Consider the following 26,543-nt stretch of genomic DNA (forward strand, 5'->3'; position numbering starts at 1 on the left):
GCGATCGATAGTAGGCATACTATAGATAGAGGGCAATCAAGCAAGTTGAACAGCATGAATCCTTAGGGTTGAAAAACAACATACTCTCGCTTATTGTACGGTTGGTATTGTTTGTGGAGTGCATCTCTAGAATCCCCTTCAAGTCCTGGGTACTATGTAATCTATTGTCAATAAAGACAACGAACATTTCAGGTGAATCCGTATAGTATGAAGTTATGTTCGACATATTCCATAATGCAGCGTAGCCTAGGGTGTCGTAATGCTAGCTGTGTTCGTTGTGCTCGTCTGCTTAAAGTGGCCACAGGCATACGTGTTCGTTAAAAAGCACAGCGCAACGTGATCCTTTTTGCCAGCAGTTTTATCTTCTTTGCGGAAATTTGCCATCAAATCCCACTATCGAGGTTGACTAACCGGGACTTGCAGAATGCTTTTCTTTATTACGACAAGTCTTTATTTTTTTTTTTCTTCAAACTAACAAGCTGCCTCCTGCGATATTTTTGCTAACTTTCTTCGTAACTGTTACCAAGACAAGCTAATGTACCAACATTCTTTTTCGTGGAACACTACCCGAAAATTCCGGTGACACTAACATTCATTTTTCTTTCGACAATACCATAGGTTAACAATGAAGTTGAAGTCGAAACTCTGTAGCAGCAAGGCAAGCCTCTCGTGATTCGTAAATGTCTAGAACCTTTGCTGTTTGGAGTAATGTAAATTTTTCTTCTAGGTTCACATTAGAGAGCAACGAACACGCTCAACTAAGATAATGAGCAACCCCGTGTGTAGGGTCAAGATGTTTAACACGAAAAGAGGAGTAGAGAAGACGTAGGCTTTGCACAGTGACATTCCTAGTTCAAAAGTGATTAAGAATGATCAAGATACGAAAAGGTAATAGAGATCAAAAGGGGTGCGCAATCAATACAGTGTGTGGCTACACTCGCGTTGACGTCACTGAACTCTGCTGAGATCAGGGTAGTAAATAGGGTCACTATTATGAATCAAACGTTTCTTGGCTTTACTATGACGCTAAGATTTACACTAGAAAAATATCATATTAACAGGACGACTTTTTGCTTTGCAAATCCCACAGCTTCGTTTTTGTATTTTGATAAATTTCAGTATAAAAGTGGTAGATAGTCGTTTACTTCCCGTTTTTAAACGGCAGTCTCAAGCAAATCCACATATGTAGCTAAAATGAAACAAGACAAAACTAGGCTTACTAATATTTGGGCTAGAAGAAAACTATCGATCGGGTTGGTTCGCCATTCGCAACGAATACTGTCCCTCGGAAGGGAGAAAACATAACGAGAATTAGCTGGAATATTGGTCATCCAAATGTGAAAATTGCTTGGCCATGTTATGGAAAGGATATTTCCCATAGGGGTAAGATCTCTTTCCAAATTCCTGTTCCAACTTCGTTTGCCAATTATCGATCGATTTGGGAGATTCAAAAATCTAACCATTTCCTTTCACAAGCCAGCATTCTAAATAAACTAATTACTTATGTTCTAAAGAGGAACACGGAAATGGAATTTGGAAATTTTCATCAAATTGTCACATCATCATTGACAAGTGTGTATTGATTTTGACAAATGTAAAAAAAGAAGTCAAAACTGGCTGTGGGATTAATAACCCAACATTGAATATAAATAAGTACTGAAGAATGAAATCAAGACAACAACTGGTGAAAGCTAAGATGAAAAACTGTGTCATCTAGTGGATCACTTCTTGCAAAATGAATGAGTATCTGAGGAGAGTGGAGTCATTCTATCAGGAGTTGGGCCCCAGATTGGTGCTCGATGAAACTTGGCTTTGGCCAGACTCTGTAAAAAGATTTATTGGAGCTCAAATTAAATCATAAACAAACATAAATAGTAAGCTTCTTATAAGAAACACAAACAAAAAGTACCTTCACATGAGAGCCTGGCAAAATTTCCAGGTAGTTCTGCTGTGGAGACTCTTGACTGAGGGCAATAAATATCAGGTATGGCATTTCGACGTCCCGTTCGACCCGAATTTAGGAAATCTTCTTCGATCTTGACATGTGCACCACAGTCTTCTGCGGTGGTACTGCTCGACGAACTTTCAATCGACATATTCGTACTGCCAGTCGAAGCAGTCGCCATGTAAACTATCACACGAGAGTCAAAGCAGTGCCCAAGAAAAAACCTTCTTCGTCGCCATGTTTATTTAAATTATTCGAATTTCACAAGAATCAACACGATATCCAATCTCGTTTCACTAGTAACTCGTACACTCCTCCGAAGATATGGCACTACCCACACTGCAAAGTACGTAAGACATCACAGATGGACCACGATAATTCGTCTCGACGATCCTCGTTTTCCCAACCTCCAAATCTAGTTGTTTTTCTTTTTCAGTGCATATAGAGCCATCTAACGGCTATGAAACGCACGCTTCTCTCGTGGCAGTAAAAACCAAAAAGATGCATCATAATCTGCCCAATGGTTAGCTTGTTTGTCGGATTGTTCCCTAGTCGATTGCTCTGTGGAGTTTGGTAGAAATAAAACCTGACCAAGGATAGATCACATCCGGAGAAAGATAACTAGAGAGAACCATGACGGCGATAAGGCCCACACGCTGATAACTGAACCCTTCTAAACAAAAAACAACCACTAAAACGCTCAAATCTGCGCCATCGGAGCAAACTTTAAACGCAACCAGTAACTGAGCCACTCAATGTCTGGCAAAAGCTATTTATTTATGTGTGGCTGGCAACTAGTTGCTTGCACGTGTTCCAGCCCTATAACGCTTCAGACGAAATCTAGTTTACCAAAAGAATTATGTCATCACTAGCTGCCTTGATGCTCACGTAACATCCTTACTAAACTGGATGCCTTAATGCCAATACAAAGAGTTAGTTGGAATGAAGAAATTAAGGTTCTTAGAGAAGAAGAAAAATATTTTAGAAAAAGCTCTATGTATGTTTACTGATTTCCAATCTGAATGAAAGGTTTATTTAAATATTCCAGCTCTATTAACTGTCTTTAGGACAAAGATTGCTCAGGTAGTAAGTAACGAGTTACTGGGCTTGTTTTCCTTTTTCGTTTTCATTTTACTCTTTTTTTTTCTTTCTTTTTACGTTTAAATTTTCAGCCATTAATTTCTTCATCGCAATCTTGCAGCGCTGTACGTGCATCTCCAATATTTAGGCAGAAGACGGCTCGGCCCGAACGAGTCGGAAGCAAAAATACAAATACCAAAATAACTTTGAATAAATAATAAGTTTATACATGGCTTGGAGTACTATGTTATGCATTTGTCGGCGGACATATAACGTCGTGTCAGCTTCGCGAATAAAAACATTAGTGGTGGAATACTCAACCAGGTGCAAAACATTTGTTTTTCAAATTTTAGTTCTCTGCCACTGTAGACGGAAACGTATAAATTATGCTTTTCATTATATCCATTCTCACTGAAAGTAGAACTTTGGTTGAAGTTGGAAAACTGGAAACACCAAAAATTCAAGGCAAATATGATGCTGGGCAGCTTTTCCTTCATCGTGTTTTTGGCTACAGAGGTGTCATTCTTTTTCCTTGGGTAAATTGTTGTTTTATCCACATCATAATGTTAAGGCAAATTTAAATTTTGATTTGATTCCAGTCAGCTAGAGTTTATGACCGTGATATTTTGGCTAACAAGAAAGCCACAAAGTATGTATTTTTTATTGCAAATACACATTTTATAGAAAACGTGCAAACTGAATGTGATGTGCTGCACCAAATATATTTCGAAGTCTAACAGGTTTGCTGTAACACAGAGATTTTCAAGAATATAGCCGTTTAAAGCAAAGGCCTTGCAAATTCCACCATGACTGTAAAATATATTTGTTGCATCACAGGGTGGCTAAGGATAGGGATGCAATAAATTCTTTGTGCAACCTTGGATAGTCATAGCCTATGCCTACTAATTAAGACTAGCTAACATAGTCTTTCTTCTCACATAGAACTCCTGATTCTGATGTTAATACCTCCAGTCAAATTGGCAGAGAAGTTAAAGGCCGAAATCACATGTATTATCAGGTGCTTATTGATTCCAGAGACTGCCCTCATATTGTAAGTATAGCTTGTGCCTTACATTTGATTCACTTTTTGTGAGCTGAGAAAGTAAAACTACAATTTGCATTTATCAAGAGAGCACAAACAGAAGCAGTTACATTTTTAGGTCAACAAGAAAACAGTAAATCACTTTATGCTATTCCTGGCCTGGACTATGTTGCTCATGAAGATATCTTCCTTACCGGACCACCGAGCATCAGCCTCTTTGCCATGAGCTGTTTGAAAAATTCCTAATGCCTGATCCGGATAAAGGTTGCTATTTCTTAATCCGTTAATTTTATCTTCATAGTACAGATTCCTTTATATGTTTAACATCGATAAACGAAGTGCAGATCCGCCGTTCGAAGCAAGAGAGACGTTACGGGCATGGCAAGAAAAAAATCATCCGTGGCTGGAATTGTCAGACGTCCACAAGGAGACGACAGAGAACATTCGTGTGACGGTCACGCCCTTCTACATGGGATGCCGCGAGTCGCAGAGTTCTACAGTCTTTTGGGTTCGTTTTAGTTTGATTGAAACCAAAAAATTTCTAGATATATGTTTTTGAACTGCTCAGTGGCGGTACTGCATTCGACTTGAAAACTTAGGAGAACTGTCGGTACAGTTACGTGAGCGGCATTGGCGTATTTTCAGTCTTTCAGGCACTTTAGAAACCGTTAGAGGAAGAGGAGTTATTGGACAGGTAGAATTTGATAATTGCCATAGTGCCAACTGACATTTTATTTATAATATTTTATTAGGAACCAGTGCTGTCACCTCAACTACCCGCTTTTCAGTACAGCAGTCATATCTCCCTTCAAGCACCATCAGGGCACATGTGGTAATTATACACGACTTAATTTTTTTCCCAACTGTTTTACCAATCACTGAAATCAGCCAAGAATAAAGCTGATATTTTGTAATAAATAGGGGAACTTTCCGTATGGAGAGAGAGGATGGACATACATTTGACTGTCGCATTCCTCCCTTTTCTTTGGAAAGTAAGAACGAGGATAATAATTTACCAACTGGCGGGGTTTAATAACGGCGTTCATTTGACTGAATGACAAATTCTATATGAAACACGGAAGTTACTTTTGGCCTTTTAGTTTCTTTTCTAGGATTATCAAAGATCTTCGTCCTCCTAAAACGCGTCGAGTTTTTTTATTATTTGAAAATTGAGTTTTGTTCACGAAGAGTTTTCATTTATTGCCGCGGCCATTATACGTTCTCTATGCATTCATTCGTCTTCCTCAAAGTCGACGTCCGCTGGGCACTACAATACAGATAAATGGAGCGCATCATTGAACGACGGAATTTCGCGGAAAAAATGTCAAAATAATGGACTTACGTAAAAATCAATGTAACAGTTGTGATTATCTTCTACTTTGATCATGAACTGAAAACAAAGTAGTCCCGTATCGTCTATGCGTAGCGATACCTTTTGCGCTATTCCAAGTGGTCTGATAGATGGTTTCATCAAGGAAAGCTTATATCTAAAGTTCAAATGTTCTTAATACACTATTCAAGATTTTAATAATTGTTTCATACTTAAAGGATACCGGAGATGTGCAACGAAGACTTTCGATAACATCACTTGCCTTTGGAATATCAACCTTTGCATCCAAAGGGTATTAGAATTGAACAGCTATATTCTTACTATAATATATCTCACGTGGTAGGTTCCTGAATGGCCAAACGTAGTGATCCGAAAATTAGCGGAATCAGGAGTCATCGAAAACTGAACACAATCGCTGGTCGAATCGAGCTCGCAGAATACCTCTAGTTTCATTAGGAATTTGGTAATATGGTGATCTATAGGAATTAAGCATTTGTATGTACAATATGGCAGGTTACCTTTTAGACATTCTGAGCTCATTATGATACGGCCAACTACATTAGAAGTGCCAAAATCGTAATCCAAAACTGGGTCGAAATGAACTGTGCGTATTTTACAGTCAGTAATGACACCAGATTCCTCAAGCCTATGAAAACGAACTAGATTAATATTAATGCAAGAAGATTCGTTTTAAGGGCTATGTAGATACAAGATTGAGACAGGAGTTCCATGACCATTATAATAAAGCTTCAAGGCTGGTGAAGTGCCGCTTTGGAGGCCACTGGAACCAAAAACGTTCAAGCATTCCAGTAGAACAGTTAGGTTAAGTTGAAATTTTATCTCTTCTTCTTTTACAACGTAACTCTAATTACTAAAAGTCAGAACAGGCTAATGAAAAACAATTTATTTTTTCTCTTACTTGGAAAATTCCTGGCTCAATGAAAGCATTCAGTTGAACACTTTTCATATCTTCAACAGTAACTTTCAACCCATCTTTCGTGCAGCAAAACACGGAATTCTAGATGATTGGGAAAACATTTTTTGGATTATGTGAATTAAACACATACTTTCCTGACCCACATGGTATTAGTACTGACAAACTAATACCTCTTTAAAATTGATGGCTTTGAGTATATGAGAAATGATCTTAGCATTATCCATACGGATCATCAAGACATGATTTTGTTCTACAGACATATTTTGGGACGAGAAGTGTGGCATGATGAATGTATCAAATTGCTGAATTTCAAAGTGACTTGTCTTTGGTAGCTGTAAAAATTCCCAAAGGTCACTAGCTGACAAACTTCCAGCAAGTGCTTTAGTCATGAACAGCTTGTGCAATAAGGAGATAAGCTTTGCGATCGAGATCGATGCAAATCTGTAGAAATTGTTAGAGGAATGGCACAACAATTTGTAAGAAAATTGTCAAATGTTACTAGGTTGAAAACTGAGAAACATTTCCTGCCAAATATTTGCTGAGAAATATACATCCAAGTGCCAGAATCACTTTGTTTTCTCTTGTTATGCTAAATGTTCTTGCACATGAATGAAAACCGAAATTGAAGTTTAAACCTTGAAAAACCCGCTGCCGGTTTGTGGGATTTCGAACCGAAAATTGTTGTTTATTATTAAACAGAAACATTGCGGCGTTGTACAACGCGAGTTCAGAGAACTTTGAAGATAGGAAATTCAGAAGTATGTTCTACGCTTGGTTTTGTGAAGCGACACAAGCGCTACCTCTAACAAGTTTATCCAATAATTTTGTTGAAGTATTAAACACCACCAAAAATTGAAAAAACTTATCGAGTAATCAAGTAGTCAAAAATTGAAATATTGGATACATAAGACAACAAATAATATAGCAAAAATGTATTGTATGGGGGTCGAGGAACTTGAAGAGGAGTGCCAAAACTGAACACTAGTGTCGTTGTTGTGGCGATCGACGCATGTACCAAGTTCGGTACCGCCTGAGTTGGCGGTGTCTATTGAAAGGGGAACAGTTCTCTTTCACGTGCGCCGAGCAACGTGATAACAGATACAGACAAAAACTAGCCAAAACGTCTTTTCTTTGCCGGACGTTACGAGTGAAGTGAAGTGCAAAACGGTTGCGACTAAGTATGTGTGCAATCGAGATTCGATTGTTTGATTTACCGGCATCAAAAACCCAGTAACTCGGCACGTAGACCACAGCAAGCAGCAGTAGCTTCGGCGCCCCAAACGCGAAGGCAAAAATCGGTGACGCCCATTTTGGTGACGTCATCGCTGGGACACGTGTAGCCTGGTGCCTCACTTGAAGTGCGTAGTTTTTCTCGATAATATTATCTTGTGTTGTAGTGTTAGTTTCCAAACGTCACTTTATCGAACAACACGGCTTTTTCTTAGTAAATTTGATTTCAGAGATTAATAAGTTTCGTACTTGGTTGATACGTAAATCAGGCAAACAAAGAAGCATTTTCCTCTTCACTTAAAAGTTTTCTTTTGCTAGAACTATAGAGAGCCTTCTCAAGGCCGCCAGCCTCGGGCCAAAATGGAACGAGTACTGAAATCCAAAAGCGAATGACCCTGTGTATGTGCGTGCGTCTGTGTGAATTTTATTTTTTCATTTGACTTTTATGCAATGTGTATCCTGGATGTTATCGTTTGAATGTTGTTCCACTCTAGGTTAAAACTGATTCATTCTTCTTGGTCCATAGGTCTAAAACCCATCAGCTGGTGGTTGTCCAACAATGAGCTTGGAGATTCTCCTGGAAGCCGCTCTGTTTGTGGAGCGACAAACCCAAGGTAAATGTTTTTGCCCAAGTTAATACTTTCCGTTCCAACTAGAAACAGGCACAAGCCTAAAACTTGATAACCGCAGTTGATTGCAGAATTGCAATATCATGCTTCCCAGAATCTTTGTCCTGTCTTGGCTGTTTAGGCTTGCTGAAAAGGCTATGTGGAACCAAGATCATGGCAATTCATATCATGGTTTATGTTACAGAGTTGAAAAAATGAGCTCATCAACCTTTCAGTTTTGGCCTCCGAATCTTCAATTACCTCCGCCAGGTGCCTCTAGTCGACCGTGTCGAGCCTTTATTTATTTATTTTCTCTCCTCTCTCTTTCCAACGTCACTACGGTCAACGAGAATGTCGACATCGATTGTTGACCTCGATCTCGACGATGGGAGGGCCTGCGCATTGGCGTTTGACGTTGGCAACAGTCCATTCAAATCAGCTCCTCCTCCCCCCTCATTTTCCAAGGCAAAAGTAAGTAAAGAACCAAGCCGGGAAGGGAGCGACGTAGGAGCGATCTATTTGCGCAACTGCGAATCTGCGAGAGTGGCTGTGTGTGCGTGCGCGGGTAACACGCCGGAATAGATCCGAAAAAAGAGAGGAAAAGCACGACCGAATTCGGTTTCCCAACCCGCACGTGCTGAGCAGTGTGGACAGGCAAACCCCGACCATACTGAGAAGGGTGGGTGGTGGTGGTGGCCGCGTGCATTGTAGAGCGGATGAGGAGATCGAGAGCTAGATAGAGAAGGGGAGAGAGTCCGGGAGTGAAAACAAAGTCGTCGCACGCAGCCAACGACATGGCTGATTATATAAGAGAGTGGAGAGGGTGGGGAGAGCGTGCGGTAACGGGTGGTGGGAGATCGAACTCATGCCGTAGTGTGGCCGCAACGGATACTGGCTCACCAGTCTACGATCGAAGGTCGGACTGAGCAGAGAGAACGTTTTTATTTGTGTCGGTCTGTGTGTGTGTGTGTGGTTTGCGCGCGCATCGTGTGGTACGACGTCATTACGATGTGGACTTTTTGATATACTATGCGTTGACTGTTGAATGCGACAAAATTCAACCACTTTCAACCCCGTGTTTTCGTCATTATTTGAAACGAAATTTTGCTTCGAGTTAACTGGCGGATGGTGAATGAATCAACTTGCCTTAAGTTACAATCGATGGTCATGGGGGTGTTTGCGACAGATGAGTTGATGGGTCGTAGCAACACCATGACATCGGCACCTAAAAAGAAATGGATTCAACATTACATGCAAGGTATCACAGAACGCACAAGGTCCGTTTTTTTTTCTTCCGACGAAATGATGCAACCGGTCGAAGGGCATTTGGTTTTTTCTTGCTTCGCGATCTTCGTCTTGGGCAATGGGCCAGGGAAAGGGACGCAATTTTTTTTTTTTGTGCGGAGTCCATTGATCTGAGCACGTGAACATCTCACGTGCTATTCCATCACAGGCCTTTTCGGATGGGGCCAAATCGACGGGAGGTTTGGGTGGGGAGGGGGCCCTACTTTTTTTGTTTTTCTCCTCTTCCTTTCCTTCTAGTCATTCCCTCTACGTGCCCAGTTCTCTCCTGGCTGATCAATCTACGCTCTGTGTCTCTGCCCTCGTCAAGGCCAGGCTGAGCTCAGGGACGTTTGATGCTTTCCAAGAACTGTTTCTTGGCTTATCCGGCCCTGGTAGGTGACCGATAAGGACGGAAGGGAATTCTGTTTTGTATTTTTTTTTTTTATTCCTTTTTGTATATTATTTTTTGGCCGATGTTCAGCCAGTCATGCTGCTACGTTTCTAAAACGTTCTTGTTTCTTATTTTGTCCTTGTTGTTCTTTTTTGTTTTTTTTAGGCGAAGAGCCCAATGGACAGCCGGACCACACACTCATCGGCGAAGATGTCGGCACTAAATTAGTTTACAATTCAAGCGGATCTGCCCTTCGCATAGATGAGACTACGTCGTCTGTTATCAACAACGGGGCTTACTCGCTGGACCATCCGCACGTCACCAGCGTTATCCAGCGATCGGGACCGTCGCCTCCGTCTTCTTCCTCTTACGCCGCAATCGGTTCGCGTCATGCTGCGGCTTTTTATTCGTACCAGCAGACAAGAAGCCGATCGCCGAGTCCAGCTCGCGGTGCCCACTGCAACGGATCCGTGAATGTCGCCAATGGACAACGGACAGCAGCCGCTTCGCCATTACATTCCCATTCCGTTTCCAACGGCAGTTCTGCGGCTTCGTCGCAACGGTCGTACCAATCGTCTCCCAAGATGCAGGACGCGGAGCCGTTCGCGCAACAACCGAGCGGCTATCTCAACAGCGTGGCCTCTTCGTCGAACCATCATTCCTCCTCGTCGTCTTCTACCTCCTCTTCGACCCATCCCTCTTTTCCCAGGGTAGACGACCTGGCCTCGAGGAGTCACCGCTTGGAAGAAGCCTTGCTGCGGGCCAGCCGAAAAAGTCCTCCCATGCCACTGCAGACGTCCCTTCCCGCGGCCACGGCCGTAGCTGCGTCCTCCTCTTCGTCGTCGTCATCCTCGTCGGCCACGGCGGCCCATTTCAACGCGGCAAACAGCGGCAGGACGTCGGCCGATGAGCTTCTCGAGCTGAAGAAACGCAGCGGGTAAATGCCGTTTTTCTTCCTAAGTTTGTTATTCTAGTTTCTTTGATTTTTCGTTAGTAGATTTAAAAACATAAAAAAGAGAGTTCCCATTTTTGGGAAGGGTAGAAAAGAAGTTGAAACAAAAAAAAACGAGATGGTGAAAGTTAACTGGATGTTAATTGAACAAACAGGGCGGGGACGCGTGAAGTTCACAACAAGTTGGAGAAAAATCGCCGGGCCCACTTGCGTGAATGTTTTGAGTTTCTACGGAAACAGCTGCCGGCCATCGACGACAAGAAGCTATCGAATCTTGGCATCCTCAAGAGCGCCCTGCGCCATATCCAGGTAAAAACGCGGGCGTTCATCTCAACACAACAGCTGCTAACCAGTATGTTCAATGTCACACACTCCACACAAGGAGATGTTTGTTTGCTTGTCTAGGCGAATAGTCTTCTTGTAGACGGTGCGATGAACAGAAACGAGCTTTGCTTGTCGTTTCTTTTTCCTTTTTTTTTTAAAGGGGACCCTTTGGGCTAAACACGCACGAACCGAGTGTGCACATTATCAGGGGTTATGGAACGAAACACTTGCAAGGTCTATGATATCAAGTTATTTACCGCCGCCTCTGATAGAGGAAAAAAACGAGAGCTTGTATGGGTTTTCCTCCGTTTGCGATGACGAAAACATTTAGGTGTCGATCGATCTTTTTAAGAGAAAAAAAAAATCTTGTTTTTCTAAAGGTTTTTGGATTTTTATTCGATGACCTCGATAGGTTCGAAAGATTGTTGCGTGCATGGCTTCCGCCTCTGTAGGCGCAATTCAGTCAAACATCGTATGTGCGATGGATCGTCGATTGGTTTTATCCCGATGCGCAGGCGGGGCGCCGGAGAAAGCTGTGCTTGCACCTGGCGACAGTTTCCATGAGAACAGTTTTTTCGTATTTAGCAGAATAGATAGAAAGGAAAGAAAAAAGTTTAAATGGATTTTCCCAGATGTTGATTCGGGGGGGGGGGGGGGCAATCAGCAAAAAGAGTCCTAAGTCGTGTGTATGGGGGCGTCGATGCTTGTCCTTGATCGCTGGGGCTATGAATAGTCAGCAGCGCTTGCTTGCTTACCTATGTGCATCGCGATGGATAAAAGGATTGGGAAAGGGGGAGGGGGGAGGGATGTCGGTCGGTTGGTGTTGCTGTTCGTACGTGACGTCTAGCAACGAGCAGCGCTAGGGGAACCTATACACGCTGCCGTGTGTACGTGTGTGTGTGTCTTGGTAGCACCCAAAATAATTTCTTGCAGCATTCTGCAATGGCTTGACAACAGAGACAAAGAAGCTGCGGGTGAGGCTGTTTGGGGAAACTGAGTATCACGCAGCTCAAAAACGGCGTGATACAACGGGTGATCGCCTCCCTACCCAACAAAAGTTTTAAAAAATGCAGGGGTATTTTATTTATGTAATTTTTTGTTTTTAACTTTTGGCCGTTTTTTTGTTTTTTTTGCAATCTGTAAGGCCATGAGACGATCAGTTATCGCGTTGTTTTGTTTGTTTTGAAATTTTTAGATTTGGTTATTTTTGTTGTTGTTGTTTGTTTTCACATTTGTTTTCCTCTCGTCTTTTGAATAGCTCAATAGTTGGGGGGGGGGGCATAAAAAGAAAAGAGAAAGCTAGGTGGGATCACTGGTATATTGGCCGACTTGGTAGTTGCCAGGGCGACGTTGCCGTTCTTTTTCCTATAGACTTTCTGCGTGGGGGCAGCAACTGGACGGATATAGCGCGGTGTCGAAGCCTATCGATCGGAGTTTTCCATCTCCTTAACGCTACGTTGGGACTGTAAAACTAGCGAAAACCCAAGGAAATAGGGAAGTCAAATATTTCTTTTGAAGCCCCTCCAATTTTTGGCCAAACTTCTCCCATCGTCGCATTTAAATTCGAATTCGTTTTTTTTTTTTTTGTAAATACGCCAACATTTTCTTTTTAACAGTTTGAGGGGCGGAGTTTAGATTTCTTTCTGCTTTCAGATGCGGTTTTTCGTTTGTGGTTTCGTGTTCGTTCCCTTTCATTTTTTTCAAAAATTTATTTTTATGTATTTTTTTTTTTTTTTTTGAGATTGGATCGATCATCTGACCTTGCCTTATCATCCTGAATTGTATTCTCCCTTGATAGCGATTATAGTCTGGAGAGAAAGTGGCGGTTCGTCGACTTGTTTGTTCCTCCATTTTCAGATGTGTGTGTGTAGTACGCAAGGACCTTGGAACTGGTTTACTGTTGGACCACATTTTCAATATGGGTCCGCCTTTCTCTTGGCGTCCAAAATGAACCGGTCTTTTTTTTTCATCATGCCCTTTGCCTTTACGTCCACTCCAGCTTTACTTTCAACGTAGGGGTTGGTTTATTAAGTGCAACCTATTTTGTCCAACAACTCGTTTTTTTTTTTTTTTTTTTTTTTCCTCCGCGCTCATTCCGGTTTCATTTCAAATAAATGGAGATACAAGCAAGTCGAGAGAAAACAGAAGATCCCAAATTGCCTGGAAAAAAATCGTCACAGAGCGGAAGCTTAATCTAAGGGATGACATGGACTAAATATAAACTATGACGGCGACGGTGTCCACGTGATGCTCACTCTCCCCCAACAAATTCGACTCGTAAGCCACTTCAAGAATTTTTTTGGCGTCCGTGTTCTCAGTGAACTTTGCCCATTTTTTTTTCTTCCCTTTTCTTTATGGCCAGCCACAAATGACACGTTCTAATGATTTCGCCATTCCGGTCTAGCATTTGAGGGGAATGCAAAACTTTTTTTTCTCTCTCGATCGGGTTTCCAGCGCATCGGGTGGACACGTTATGTCTTAGTCAATCGTCGTTCTTGCGTGCATACGCACATGTATGATACACCTAAAAAATTGTTGGGACAGGCAAAAGCTTCTTTTTCGCAAATTAACCATCAAAACTGATCGTCCGCCAAAGCCGTTGCTATGAACGTTTCATATATTCACGCAGCACGTAAAGAAAAGAGAGAAGCTTTGGGTTGGGTCGGTTAGTTTGTGTGTGACCGTATTGGCGCTGTGCCACGTACACTGCCTTCGTTTCATGCCCGACTGTACATCCTTATACATTCAAATGGATCTTTCTTTGTTTTGTTTTTTCCCCCCAAGATGTTGTGTCCTTAACAGAAAACGGTTTTCTGTTTTGTCTAGACACTGAAAAGGAAAGAACGTGAATATGAGCACACGATGGAACGACTCGCGCGCGAAAAAATTGCCGCCCAGCAGCGATTGGCTGCTTTACGCAAAGAAGTGCCGAGCATTCCGGGCTATAGTGGCGATGCCGGTTCGCTGGATCTGACCAGTGTCGTACCCGTTGTCCTGCACAGCCAGCAGGTCCAGATGATCCATCAAAGTGAACGTGATTCGCCGTTGACGTTCGCCAACGTCCAGGCGCACACGATTCGCGAAGAGAATCATTACCGCTTGTCTGGGGGCGCTAGTAGCAGCAGCCGGACTCGCGACGGAGATCAAGAAAGCAATTCCGGTACGTCTACGGCCTCTGAGGGTGGTGATGCTAGTGACGGTGAAGCACCAACAGCGGACGGGTACGCTCAACGACGTGCTGCTGCTGCTGCTGCACGACCTCCTACAACAGAACAATTATTAACGACCGCCAGTCAGGCCAACGGGAGACCATTGCCCGCCTCTCCCGTTCCGGGTTCGCTGAAACGTCCGCACGCCGTTGTAACTAATGGCGGCGGTGCGGAAGAGCTTGGATCCAGCGAGGCGGACCATTCCCGGCCGCACATTAGGTACGTGCGCGCTTCCACGGCGACGACCTCGTTGGCGTACGCGACGACGACGACAATGTCCCATCCGGCCGCCACGTATGTCACTATGGTGCCGACGACAGCCGGGGGCGTCCTGGAGCTGACGGGCGTCCCTATTGAGACGAGGGAAGGTGCCGCCACGATGCCTGGTGGAGGTACGGCGCTTTATCACGTCCGTCATCCGGCCATGTCGTCGGCCATCGCCTTCGCCACCTCGGCAACTGGACATCACGTCCAGCTAGCCACGCCACAAGTTCTGGCCGCTCACCATGGCGTCCAGCTGCTCACTCATGGCCCATCGCTCAAACTGCTGACTGCCGGACCGACGACCGGTTCTGTGCGAGTAATTGCAGCCAGCGACGTTTCTACCTCATTGCAGCCTTTGATGGCTGTGCACACCACTTCTTCCGTTACGGGTAATTTAATTAGATCTTATCACATGTACCGATTGAATGTACTTCTTGTTGCCTTTCCGTATTGTAGGTAGCAAAAATAGCGAAGAAATCGCTGCGTCCTTGCTGAACGGAACTGCGGCGACGTCGACATCAGGAACTGTCTTTTGTACTCCGTCCGGTGTAGTGATACCGAGTTTGGTAGCCTTGCCACCCACGGAAGCATCAGCAAGCAACAATAGTAATAGCAGCAGCAGCAGTAGTAGTTTGCCGACAAATTATGAGCTGCCACGTGTCACCACTTCCGTATCGACTCATTTGAAAAATTCGTCCACTATTCCTAATAGTTCTGCAGGTATATTTTGCTAGCGATCTCTTAATTTACGTGCCGTGCGTCCTTAACATTGATCTTTGGCTTTCCCGTTCTGTTGCTCACAGTATTGAGTTTACCCAACGGATTGCTGAAAGCGACGGTTAGTCGCTCGTTGCAACCGGTGACGACCGCAGGTACAAAAAAAAAATGGATAGATAAATAAACAAGAGATTATTATGAGTCTGGTTTGATTGTGGAATTTTTATTTATAGGTGTGGCACACGTCATGACGCCGATAGCCGTCACGCGGTCTCTACCTCTGGTCACCAATATGGCCGTTGTGGGGCAACCAGCAAAGCACGTTGCCCATATTCTGACCAATTCCTCCTTGGACAAGGTGATTCATTGTTTTTAACTACGATTTTTACTTAATGCATTAATCGGTTTGTTTAATTTCATTAATTTCAAATCAAAATTTAAAAAAAATGATACATATAAAAACGAAAGATGGGACTGCTGAAATCCGGATCGATACCCATCATTGGCGGACAGTATTTGACTCCGGCGACTGGCAGGCATCTTATAAAGCCCGTAGTGGTCGTGGCCGCTTCACCATCAACGTCGCCGACGACAACACAAGTTGTTGTAGCGCCGCGTGACGGATCGACCACGGCCAACGCTCGTCCATCCACCCCTCAGACAAAGTACCCTCCGACGTAGGAAATCGATCCCTTTTGTCCCCCCCCCCTTCTCTTTATTTTTTTCAATCATTATTCGCCTTTTTGTTCGTCTTGAGACGGGCGCGGGGAGGAGCACACCAACTCGAGTACAAGCCATAGATTTAATTAACATACAAATTATCAATAAATTTACAAAAAATTCATTTCACTTTTTCTTGTTCCCTTAGCCAATCATCCGCCGAATGATTTTCCTTTTTTTGATTGTGGTCATTTAACACACACACACACAGAGTGTCTAACTCGCTGGGAGATTGAATCGTTTATTATTCTTGTCCTTTTTCCTCTTGTTTTTGATTTTGATTTTTTTTTTGGTTTTTTTTTTTTTTGGTAAAAATTCAGTGTGACTGTGTGTGTGTCTTCATTTGTTTGTTTGAGAGATTCGTGCAGATTGTATCTCTCCTCTAGGACGAACATCTTTATTTTTTATTTTTCCTCTTTTTAATAGCATGTTGTGCTTTGTTAAATTTATTTATTATTATTTTTTCTTGACCCCCTATTGAGTTTCTTATTCTCTCTGGCTAAAAGTTAACCCTGTGTGTGTTTCGCGCAGAGAATAAAAAAAAAAAGAAAAAAAAGGAAACGTAAGAAACAAAAACAACAAAACAAAATGAAAGCAAACAAAAGATCCTCCCTTAAAAGCAAATTCAGTTAAAAACTAATTGTGGTGCTCGACAAATCTCTGCCGAATTGGTCGCACGTTAAATAGATTTTCTTAGGATATAAATTGACATTGCTCGACGACTCGAGACGGTATCAAGAGCGATCGAAGATGGCGATCTTTGGACTATTTGATTAGACACAATTTATACATACAACTGTTGTACGACTGGGAATCAATTTTTGTTGTTATCAATGAACGTGTACATAGTGGACTAAACCGTCTTGTTTTTCTTCTTCTCTTTCCTCGCGTTTGTTCTCTTCAATTCTAAATCTTCAGTGTTTCCTCTGGCGTTTTTTGCGAATTGTATTTTATAGGCATATTGCAGCCTCTTCTTTACCCTCCCAATTAGTGCAGATTCTCCCTACCCTCTCCAAAATATTTCCATCTCCTTTGTTTGTTTGTTTTTTCACTGATCGTGTTTTGTTCTCTATTGTGGTTGAGTGTATTATGTTTATTATTAGACATGTAAATACAATCAGTAATGTATTTCCGCCATCTTTCGTGAACGTCAAATGTTTCAATCCTTGAAGAGTGCGTCCATGAAAACAGCTGACTAGCACATGGCGGCAGCCGTTCGTTGGCGTCAGCAGCCTAGTCGATGTCGTCTCATTTGTAATACAGTAAAATCCTCTTGTTAAGCCTGATCAAAAACTAATAGGCTAGACTTCTTCATTCTCCCAAGAATCCGCCAGACGCTAGTGGAACACGTTATATTGAACAATACGGCACGTTTTCACTTTAGGGTTCCCTTATATTTCAAGTAAGTAATGAATTTAAGCATGTCAACCACGATGCAGAACGTCGTTAGACTCCACTTTCTCGTTAATTCTTATAGACTATTCTCTAGTTTGCCATTTCTATTGGTAATCATATAGATATCCTCTTCTGCCACCTCGTGGCAACGTACTTTTTATTTTATCAAAGTCGGTAAAGAACGAAATATCATGAAATTCGTTAAAAGTCACATATGACACTCAAAATCGAATACTTATTTTGAATTTCGCCATTAAGTATACTAGGGGTAGAAACGAACTGCACAACAACTTGAATTACGCACGTTAAGCTCCAGAGATGGCGTCTTGAACCAAATCGTCTGTACGGAGCGTGCTGGCGAAAAGTGACGTGGGTTGTAGTGCAATATTAGACCACTGGTAGCCCTTCAGAATACTACTATTTGGTGCCGCACAGCGTTTCGCATTTTAGCAGCTGAGGGTCTCAATGCATCTTAGCGACACCCATGTGACTGAATGCTCTGTGGTAGCTTACTAGCGAAAATTGTAAATGCTTTCGAAACTTGATCATAGTGCCGTGACCATCCTCTGTTTAATTGTTTTAGTCTAAATTTAATTGTTCGAGCAATATCTATTGCAAAGAAGTGTGGGCTTTCGTTGCACTATAAGAATCAACACGAGGTTATGCCAGTGATTCAGGAAAGGGTGTCCAGATCACGCATCGTACGCATTGTCTGGCGTAGGACATTTTCATTGGCAAATCGATAACCAGAATGAAGGTTATGAACAGTGTCTAAATCTGTCTTCAACATGCAGCATCAATTGCATGAAACATCAAATTCATTGTATTGTACTGGTGGTATAAGGTATAACCAAACACACATTCATATCCATACATGCTTGAGAATGTTTTATTTAGATGTGAAATTGATTATTTTTTTACAGTGACCAGAATAACAAAAAAGTAGAATGAATTGTGATCGAAATGTGGGAGAATGAGCCATACTGCCGTTGATTTGAAAAATGGTACGTGGAGAAAAGGTAACCTTAAACCAATAGCGTGCAGAGGTTGTATTTTGGCAAATAGTTCTGAACAATTGCAAGTTCATTTTATGAAGGACAGAAAATTAGGAATCTTAGAAGGAATCCTGATAGATAATTGACTTAGAAATTGTTTCTTGTTTTAACACTTTTCATTGAGTGTATGTGGTAAGTAAGCTGTTACACTTTTGTTTTGGTTTTTAGGTTAATTTCACATAATTGAAATCAATTTTACAGATCTTTTCTATCTGCTATCAAAGCCGGACATCATAGACCTTTCCCACTTGGCTGGTTTTTCGGTGGATGGTCCACATTCACCATTCCACACATACAGCAAGTATGAAGTAATCATGATGCAAACTGACTTTGATCTAAACTATTTGTAGGTAATCCTTTGTTGATATGTTCAATATTGTTTAAGGGTTACATTGATATTATTGTTCGCAGTACACACAAGAATTTCGTGGTGTCTCCTGAGAATATATCATGTCTTCCAGTCCAGGTAATAAACATTTAATAGGTGATCATTAACAAACTGGGCTTTTTATAGGCTCATAATAGATATGTTAAGTTGCTAACTTTTAATGCCCTGGAAATCCAAATAATCTGCGTTCTCCTGAAAAGGCTGTGGATTTAGCTGAGTATCCAGAAAAATGGTCATTCGAATCGTAGGTAATCTCAATCGGATTTAAAGCGATATTCATTTAATAGTGGTTTTTCAAAAACTTTTAAAAATTTGCGAGTGTGGTCGGGAAGCATCAGCGCACCAAGGAGATAGCACACATCAAATGCACTTGCACTAGTTAAACAAGGTTCTTATTGTTATATTTTTTTTGTATAAGTAGCAACGTAATTAAAGCGTATTGATTGATTACATTTTTTAAAATATACAGGATACGTTATCCCATATAAAACGAATGTTGTCTCCAACTTCAACGGTTTCCTGATTGCTGATTGAAGTCGATTGATAAAAAATGGTTTGATTCTTGTATTAATTCTTCTTAAAATATATATCAACCGCATCAATGACTGACTTGGTAAATTTCGTAACACAGTTAGGACACTCGGACGGTTGCTGCTCGGGAGGCAAAGTTGTTTTCGACATCGAGAGGAGACTGGAGGAACAGACTCAGAATTGAAGAATGAACGTTGAGATGCGTCCGCGGTACTATTCTGGCATTTGCACTCTATGTATCATCGTTAACGTTAGAAGGGTTATTAACACTTTTGCATAGTTACTTTAATCTGTTGAAGACGAATAATTCAGTTGTGTAGTGATCATAGCTTAATGGTAGAGCGTCTGATTGCTACGCTGAAGTCTCTGGGTTCAAGTCCTAGAATTATGAGATGGAAGGTACAGAAGAAGCTCTAATACAAATATCATACAGATATAAAGGTGCACGATGTCTTTCAATAAATCAGTTATTTCCTGTTCGAAAAAGTTTTAATATTTCAATTTGTGATGAATAGACATATCACCAATTACACTGAACATTGAGCTTTCATGGGAATCGAACCTCATACAATTGAGACTCCATGCCAACGTTCTTCCGTTGACCCATGACCGGTTGTACTTTGTGAGAGTGATATTCGAAAGCCTATCAACGCACGCAGTGCAAACAAGGATATTAGAGAGTACCTAGTGAAATGGAATCAACAAAGGTAGTCTAGTGGCAAAGCATCGGCATAGCATGCTAAAGGTCTATGGTTCAATACCCAACTCAGTTATAAGAAACACCCTTACGAATAAATGAAAGAAATCGAATAAATGCAAAACACTTTATTGTCCCTCCTTCCACCCACAATTCCACCACTTTTTTTTCATTTCACAAATACAAGACAACAAACATATAACACATACATAAATACAACTAACTCGTTGGCTGCCACGCCACTACAAACTACATTCGCTACATCGCCATCAGACAGATGACGACCAAGGGGGACTTGTCCGAAGACAAGTCCGGGCTGACACGATGATGGAAGCCATTACGGGAATGCACACCCTGGCAACCATCACCGCATCGACAAGGGGAAAGTTCCTACTGGTGCATTGCCTCGACGATCGACGTTGCGCCACACGGCTTGTGCAACTGTCCCACCCATGGCATATAGACCATTGGGCAGAACAGCGCTGCCGGACCCTAACTAGCTAAAAAAAAAAAGGGGATCACAGTGGGTGGCAGCCAACGAGTTAATTGGCAATACACATTAGACACATTACATAATACAACGATACCGCGAAGACCACGAGGCGAAGACGGGGCGACCACTAGGCGGCGACGGGCTGACAAGCGAAGGGAAGACTGGGCGACAGGCGAAGCGATGACGGGGCGGCGGGCGAAGCGATGACGGGCGAAGCGATGATGGGGCGGCGGCGAAGCGATGACGGGCCAAGCGACGACGGGATGACGGATGAGACGATGACGGGCGATGACGGGCGAGATGATGAACGGGTTTTTTTTTATTAGCCGTGTTATCGGCAGACTGGGACAATTGTAGGGCCGGCAATTTTTTTGGGAGAAGACGAGGGGTTGGGGGTCCTACAATAAGATGTTACGTTTTTAGAAACAATACTGGATAAGAAAGAAATTAAAATACCAAAGAGTAGTGGTTTTGAAGTCCACATCGAAGTGTGTTTGCTGGTTAAGTAAAAATGAAAAGAAGATTGCTAAACTGGTGGTTGTTAACCGTTGGCAACACAATAGAGAGAAAAATGCTGCATTTGTCACATTTGAACTCACATAAGGTGATAAGTGGGCCAAGAATGAGCTTTCCTCAGGGCCAGCATCATTTGCAGTTTTAGTTTACAAGCTAGAAATAAAGGAAGAATTGTCCCTACTTTGACATTGCAAGCCAAAATATAAGTTTAATACCTAACCCCCAACACGAAATCATGCCATTTGACGGGTTGAGTGGAAATAGCAAGATGATTGCATATCAGCATCCTTTTGCAAATTTAATGAGCTATTTCTTAACAGCAGAATCATGGCAGATGGATTCTGATTGCTAAAATTTAAGTCTAATACCTCTCAATGAGCGACAGGAAACCATGATGAAATCCATGAATAAGAAGAATCCAATAGTTTGGATTTGGCAGCGGGCATGGCTGATAAAAAAAATTACCTGCTACACAAAAAGTTATCCATTGATATGCTTCACTTGATCAACACAAAAAAGGAAAACACTTAATTGGAGATAGCACACCATTTGATTTGATCGAACTTTTACGAGCACAAAATAGTTTAATTTTTGACACTACGGCTGATGAACTTGCATTGCCATCTAGCGGAAATTCAATTTCGTCAAATTTTAAAATAAGCCCCACTAAATAAGCTCGACCAAATAAGCCCGACTTTTCCAAGTTTTTAAATTTATGTTTGAAACCTAGATATTGTCCAAGGAATATTCTTTTTCAAGCGCAACAGCAAAGTGAATCAACTACTATTTGCAGGACAAAGCGCTTAACATGTCGTAGATAAGCAGCTCGCACAATCAGCAAATAGTGACATAGCAAACTAAACACGCAAAAAGCCACCACACCGTACGCTTATGATTAAAAGGCTTAAAATGTTTGGGGTATTAATGTTCATTTTTTACTTTTGGGCGAAGTCGGAAAAAAAAATACCAGAAGTCACCGGAAGTAGCCTATATCTCCAGAAATAATGAGCCCATAACAAAACGAATACGATTTTCGTGATCCTCGTGAAATTTTAGGTGTGTCTGACCTGTTTTGACCTGTTTTTGGCGAAAAGTCCAATTTGACGAAAATCGCGATTTTTCCTGAACTATAGTTCAGTATTGTAAAATTTTACAGTTCGATTTTTGACGATTTTTTACCACTTTAAATCATTAGCACAAATATTTTCTACTGACACATGGACTCGACCCCAAATTCCACCAATTCCATGCTATCCTCATTACTACTCTTGGTAAACTTTATGCTCACACAGCAAGATTGTAATAAACAAACTATTGACATGCCTTACAAAGTCTAACTACGCCCGCCAGATGCCAGTAATTCATTGTTATGAAAAGTTGTGTCACAATTGTGCTGGTGCTGTAGGTTTTCATTAAGTAATAATGTGAATTAACGAGTTTAACACGTGAAGCTGAAAAATTCTGATGAATATCAAATAAAGGTTTTAACATATTTGCTTGCATTATTATATTTGTGCTAATGATTTAAAGTGGTAAATAAGTCGTACCTGAAAACTGAACTTTAAGAACTGTAAAAGGCCATGTTATGTTTTTTTTTACAATACTTTGCGTTTGAAACTACACAGATCTTGTGAACCTTGTAAAGAAGAATATAGTTCATTTTTTAAATTTCGCAAATTTTAACTTCCGGTTTAAGATCCGGTTTCAAAATGGCTAATAACTCACTACATATTGGTCTGAACGAAAATAGACCGACATTTTCGTAATCCTCGTGAAATTTGGGGTCGAGTCCATGTGTCAGTAGAAAATACCCGAAAATCGTCAAAAATCGCAAATTTCCCTGAACTATAGTTCAGGAAAAATCACGATTTTCGTCAAATTGGACTTTTCGCCAAAAACAGGTCAAAACAGGTCAGACACACCTAAAATTTCACGAGGATCACGAAAATCGTATTCGTTTTGTTATGGGCTCATTATTTCTGGAGATATAGGCTACTTCCGGTGACTTCTGGTATTTTTTTTTTCCGACTTCGCCCAAAAGTAAAAAATGAATATTAATACCCCAAACATTTTAAGCCTTTTAATCATAAGCGTACGGTGTGGTGGCGTTTTGCGTGTTTAGTTTGCAATGTCACTGTTTGCTGATTGTGCGAGTTGCTTATCTACGACATGTTAAGCGCTTTGTCCTGCAAATAGTAGTTGATTCACTTTGCTGTTGCGCTTGAAAAAGAACATTCCTTGGACAATATCTAGGTTTCAAACATAAATTTAAAAACTTGGAAAAGTCGGGCTTATTTGGTCGAGCTTATTTAGTGGGGCTTATTTTAAAATTTGACGAAATTGAATTTCCGCTAGATGGCAATGCAAGTTCATCAGCCGTAGTGTCAAAAATTAAACTATTTTGTGCTCGTAGAAGTTCGATCAAATCAAATGGTGTGCTATCTCCAATTAAGTGTTTTCCTTCTTTGTGTTGATCAAGTGAAGCATTTCAATGGAGAACTTTTTGTGTAGCAGGTAATTTTTTTTATCAGCCATGCCCGCTGCCAAATCCAAACTATTGGATACTTCTTATTCATGGATTTCATCATGGTTTCCTGTCGCTCATTGAGAGGTATAAGACTTAAATTTTAGCAATCTGAATCCATCTGCCATGATTCTGCTGTTAAGAAATAGCCCATTAAATTTGCAAAAGGATGCTGATATGCAATCATCTTGCTATTTCCACTCAACCCGTCAAATGGCATGATTTCGTTTTGGGGGTTAGGTATTAAACTTATATTTTGGCTTGCAATGTCAAAGTGGGGACAATTCTTCCTTTATTTCTAGCTTGTAAACTAAAACTGCAAACGATGCTGGCCCTGAGGAAAGCTCATTCTTGGCCCACTTATCACCTTATGTGAGTTCAAATGTGACAAATGCAGCATTTTTCTCTCTATTGTGTTGCCAACGGTTAACAACCACCAGTTTAGCAATCTTCTTTTCATTTTTACTTAACCAGCAAACACACTTCGATGTGGACTTCAAAACCACTACTCTTTTTGGTATTTTAATTTCTTTCTTATCCAGTATTGTTTCTAAAAACGTAACATCTTATTGTAGGACCCCCAACCCCTCGTCTTCTCCCAAAAAAATTGCCGGCCCTACAATTGTCCCAGTCTGCCGATAACACGGCTAATAAAAAAAAGCCCGTTCATCATCTCGCCCGTCATCGTCTCATCCGTCATCCCGTCGTCGATTGGCCCGTCATCGCTTCGCCGCCGCCCCATCATCGCTTCGCCCGTCATCGCTTCGCCCGCCGCCCCGTCATCGCTTCGCCCGCCGCCCCGTCATCGCTTCGCCCGCCGCCCCGTCATCGCTTCGCCTGTCGCCCAGTCTTCCCTTCGCCTGTCGCCCAGTCTTCCCTTCGCTTGTCAGCCCGTCGCCGCCTAGTGGTCGCCCCGTCTTCGCCTCGTGGTCTTCGCGGTATCGTTGTATTATGTAATGTGTCTAATGTGTATTGCCAATTAACTCGTTGGCTGCCACCCACTGTGATCCCCTTTTTTTTTTTAGCTAGTTAGGGTCCGGCAGCGCTGTTCTGCCCAATGGTCTATATGCCATGGGTGGGACAGTTGCACAAGCCGTGTGGCGCAACGTCGATCGTCGAGGCAATGCACCAGTAGGAACTTTCCCCTTGTCGATGCGGTGATGGTTGCCAGGGTGTGCATTCCCGTAATGGCTTCCATCATCGTGTCAGCCCGGACTTGTCTTCGGACAAGTCCCCCTTGGTCGTCATCTGTCTGATGGCGATGTAGCGAATGTAGTTTGTAGTGGCGTGGCAGCCAACGAGTTAGTTGTATTTATGTATGTGTTATATGTTTGTTGTATTGTATTTGTGAAATGAAAACAAAGTGGTGGAATTGTGGGTGGAAGGAGGGACAATAAAATGTTTTGCATTTATTCAATTTCTTTCATTTATTCGTAAGGGTGTTTCTTATAACTGAGTTGGGTATTGAACCATAGACCTTTAGCATGCTATGCCGATGCTTTGCCACTAGACTACCTTTGTTGATTCCATTTCACTAGGTACTCTCTAATATCCTTGTTTGCACTGCGTGCGTTGATAGGCTTTCGAATATCACTCTCACAATGTACAACCGGTCATGGGTCAACGGAAGAACGTTGGCATGGAGTCTCAATTGTATGAGGTTCGATTCCCATGAAAGCTCAATGTTCAGTGTAATTGGTGATATGTCTATTCATCACACATTGAAATATTAAAACTTTTTCGAACAGGAAATAACTGGTTTATTGAAAGACATCGTGCACCTTTATATCTGTATGATATTTGTATTAGAGCTTCTTCTGTACCTTCCATCTCATAATTCTAGGACTTGAACCCAGAGACTTCAGCGTAGCAATCAGACGCTCTACCATTAAGCTATGATCACTACACAACTGAATTATTCGTCTTCAACAGATTAAAGTAACTATGCAAAAGTGTTAATAACCCTTCTAACGTTAACGATGATACATAGTGTGCAAATGCCAGAATAGTACCGCGGACTCATCTCAACGTTCATTCTTCAATTCTGAGTCTATTCCTCCAGTCTCCTCTCGATGTCGAAAACAACTTTGCCTCCCGAGCAGCAACCGTCCGAGTGTCCTAACTGTGTTACGAAATTTACCAAGTCAGTCATTGATGCGGTTGATATATATTTTAAGAAGAATTAATACAAGAATCAAACCATTTTTTATCAATCGACTTCGATCAGCAATCAGGAAACCGTTGAAGTTGGAGACAACATTCGTTTTATATGGGATAACGTATCCTGTATATTTAAAAAAATGTAATCAATCAATACGCTTTAATTACGTTGCTACTTATACAAAAAAAATATAACAATAAGAACCTTGTTTAACTAGTGCAAGTGCATTTGATGTGTGCTATCTCCTTGGTGCGTTGATGCTTCCCGACCACACTCGCAAATTTTTAAAAGTTTTTGAAAAACCACTATTAAATGAATATCGCTTTAAATCCGATTGAGATTACCTACGATTCGAATGACCATTTTTCTGGATACTCAGCTAAATCCACAGCCTTTTCAGGAGAACGCAGATTATTTGGACTTCCAGGGCATTAAAAGTTAGCAACTGAACATATCTATTATGAGCCTATAAAAAGCCCAGTTTGTTACTGATCACCTATTAAATGTTTATTACCTGGACTGGAAGACATCATATACTCTCATTGATAAGCTGTTCATTGAAACCCACATTAGTGGTACCTCAAGGAGACACCACGAAATTCTTGTGTGTACTGCGAACATTAATATCAATGTAACCATTAAACAATATTGAACATATCAACAAAGGATTACCTAGAAATAGTTTAGATCAAAGTCAGTTTGCATCATGATTACTTCATACTTGCTGTATGTGTGGAATGGTGAATGTGG

At 41.6% G+C, this 26,543-nt stretch overlaps 3 protein-coding genes and 2 long non-coding RNA genes across 9 annotated transcripts; 3 read left to right on the forward strand and 2 right to left on the reverse strand.

Annotated features, from left to right (window-relative positions):
- Positions 1-1,757: 1,757 nt before the first annotated feature.
- Positions 1,758-2,726, reverse strand: LOC132088579 (uncharacterized). Its single transcript, XR_009422062.1, has 2 exons — positions 1,910-2,726; positions 1,758-1,823 (listed from the first exon to the last, which is right to left on the reverse strand). It is a non-coding gene; the product is annotated as an uncharacterized LOC132088579 (long non-coding RNA).
- Positions 2,727-3,175: 449 nt separating this feature from the next.
- LOC130685986 (polymerase delta-interacting protein 2-like) lies at positions 3,176-5,598 on the forward strand. The gene is given in 10 exon segments (XM_059497617.1): positions 3,176-3,349; positions 3,444-3,561; positions 3,625-3,674; positions 3,968-4,076; positions 4,155-4,248; positions 4,251-4,331; positions 4,412-4,575; positions 4,636-4,761; positions 4,820-4,899; positions 4,989-5,598. Coding segments are annotated over 10 exon segments (1,029 nt in total). The 5' UTR covers positions 3,176-3,254; the 3' UTR covers positions 5,101-5,598.
- LOC130685988 (cell cycle checkpoint protein RAD1-like) lies at positions 5,096-7,157 on the reverse strand. Of its 2 annotated transcripts, XM_057509289.2 has the most exons (9): positions 6,970-7,157; positions 6,505-6,775; positions 6,317-6,415; positions 6,107-6,261; positions 5,916-6,043; positions 5,734-5,840; positions 5,610-5,674; positions 5,410-5,554; positions 5,096-5,334 (listed from the first exon to the last, which is right to left on the reverse strand). In XM_057509289.2, exons 2-9 carry the CDS (start codon positions 6,721-6,723, stop codon positions 5,299-5,301), a joined length of 954 nt encoding a protein of 317 aa, XP_057365272.1. In that variant the 5' UTR covers positions 6,724-6,775; positions 6,970-7,157; the 3' UTR covers positions 5,096-5,298. The 2 variants fall into 2 exon arrangements, with proteins under 2 accessions (XP_057365272.1, XP_057365271.1); XM_057509288.2 differs by lacking the exon at positions 6,970-7,157 and having other exon boundaries at positions 6,505-6,943.
- A 398-nt stretch (positions 7,158-7,555) lies between these two features.
- LOC130685984 (mucin-2-like) lies at positions 7,556-17,168 on the forward strand. 4 transcript variants are annotated; one of them, XM_059497613.1, is made up of 9 exons: positions 7,556-7,692; positions 8,091-8,178; positions 10,013-10,784; positions 10,955-11,108; positions 13,950-14,985; positions 15,053-15,316; positions 15,400-15,468; positions 15,547-15,671; positions 15,782-17,168. In XM_059497613.1, exons 2-9 carry the CDS (start codon positions 8,124-8,126, stop codon positions 15,992-15,994), a joined length of 2,688 nt encoding a protein of 895 aa, XP_059353596.1. In that variant the 5' UTR covers positions 7,556-7,692; positions 8,091-8,123; the 3' UTR covers positions 15,995-17,168. The 4 variants fall into 4 exon arrangements, with proteins under 4 accessions (XP_059353596.1, XP_059353595.1, XP_059353594.1 ...); XM_059497612.1 differs by lacking the exon at positions 7,556-7,692 and adding an exon at positions 7,704-7,963; XM_059497611.1 differs by lacking the exon at positions 7,556-7,692 and having other exon boundaries at positions 7,996-8,178.
- Positions 17,169-18,715: 1,547 nt separating this feature from the next.
- On the forward strand, positions 18,716-19,827 carry LOC130685998 (uncharacterized). Its single transcript, XR_008999770.2, has 4 exons — positions 18,716-18,833; positions 18,895-19,259; positions 19,341-19,424; positions 19,503-19,827. It is a non-coding gene; the product is annotated as an uncharacterized LOC130685998 (long non-coding RNA).
- The last annotated feature ends 6,716 nt before the right edge of the window (positions 19,828-26,543 follow it).

Source organism: Daphnia carinata, chromosome 2, assembly GCF_022539665.2.
Source record: "Daphnia carinata strain CSIRO-1 chromosome 2, CSIRO_AGI_Dcar_HiC_V3, whole genome shotgun sequence".
NCBI lineage: Eukaryota > Metazoa > Arthropoda > Branchiopoda > Diplostraca > Daphniidae > Daphnia > Daphnia carinata.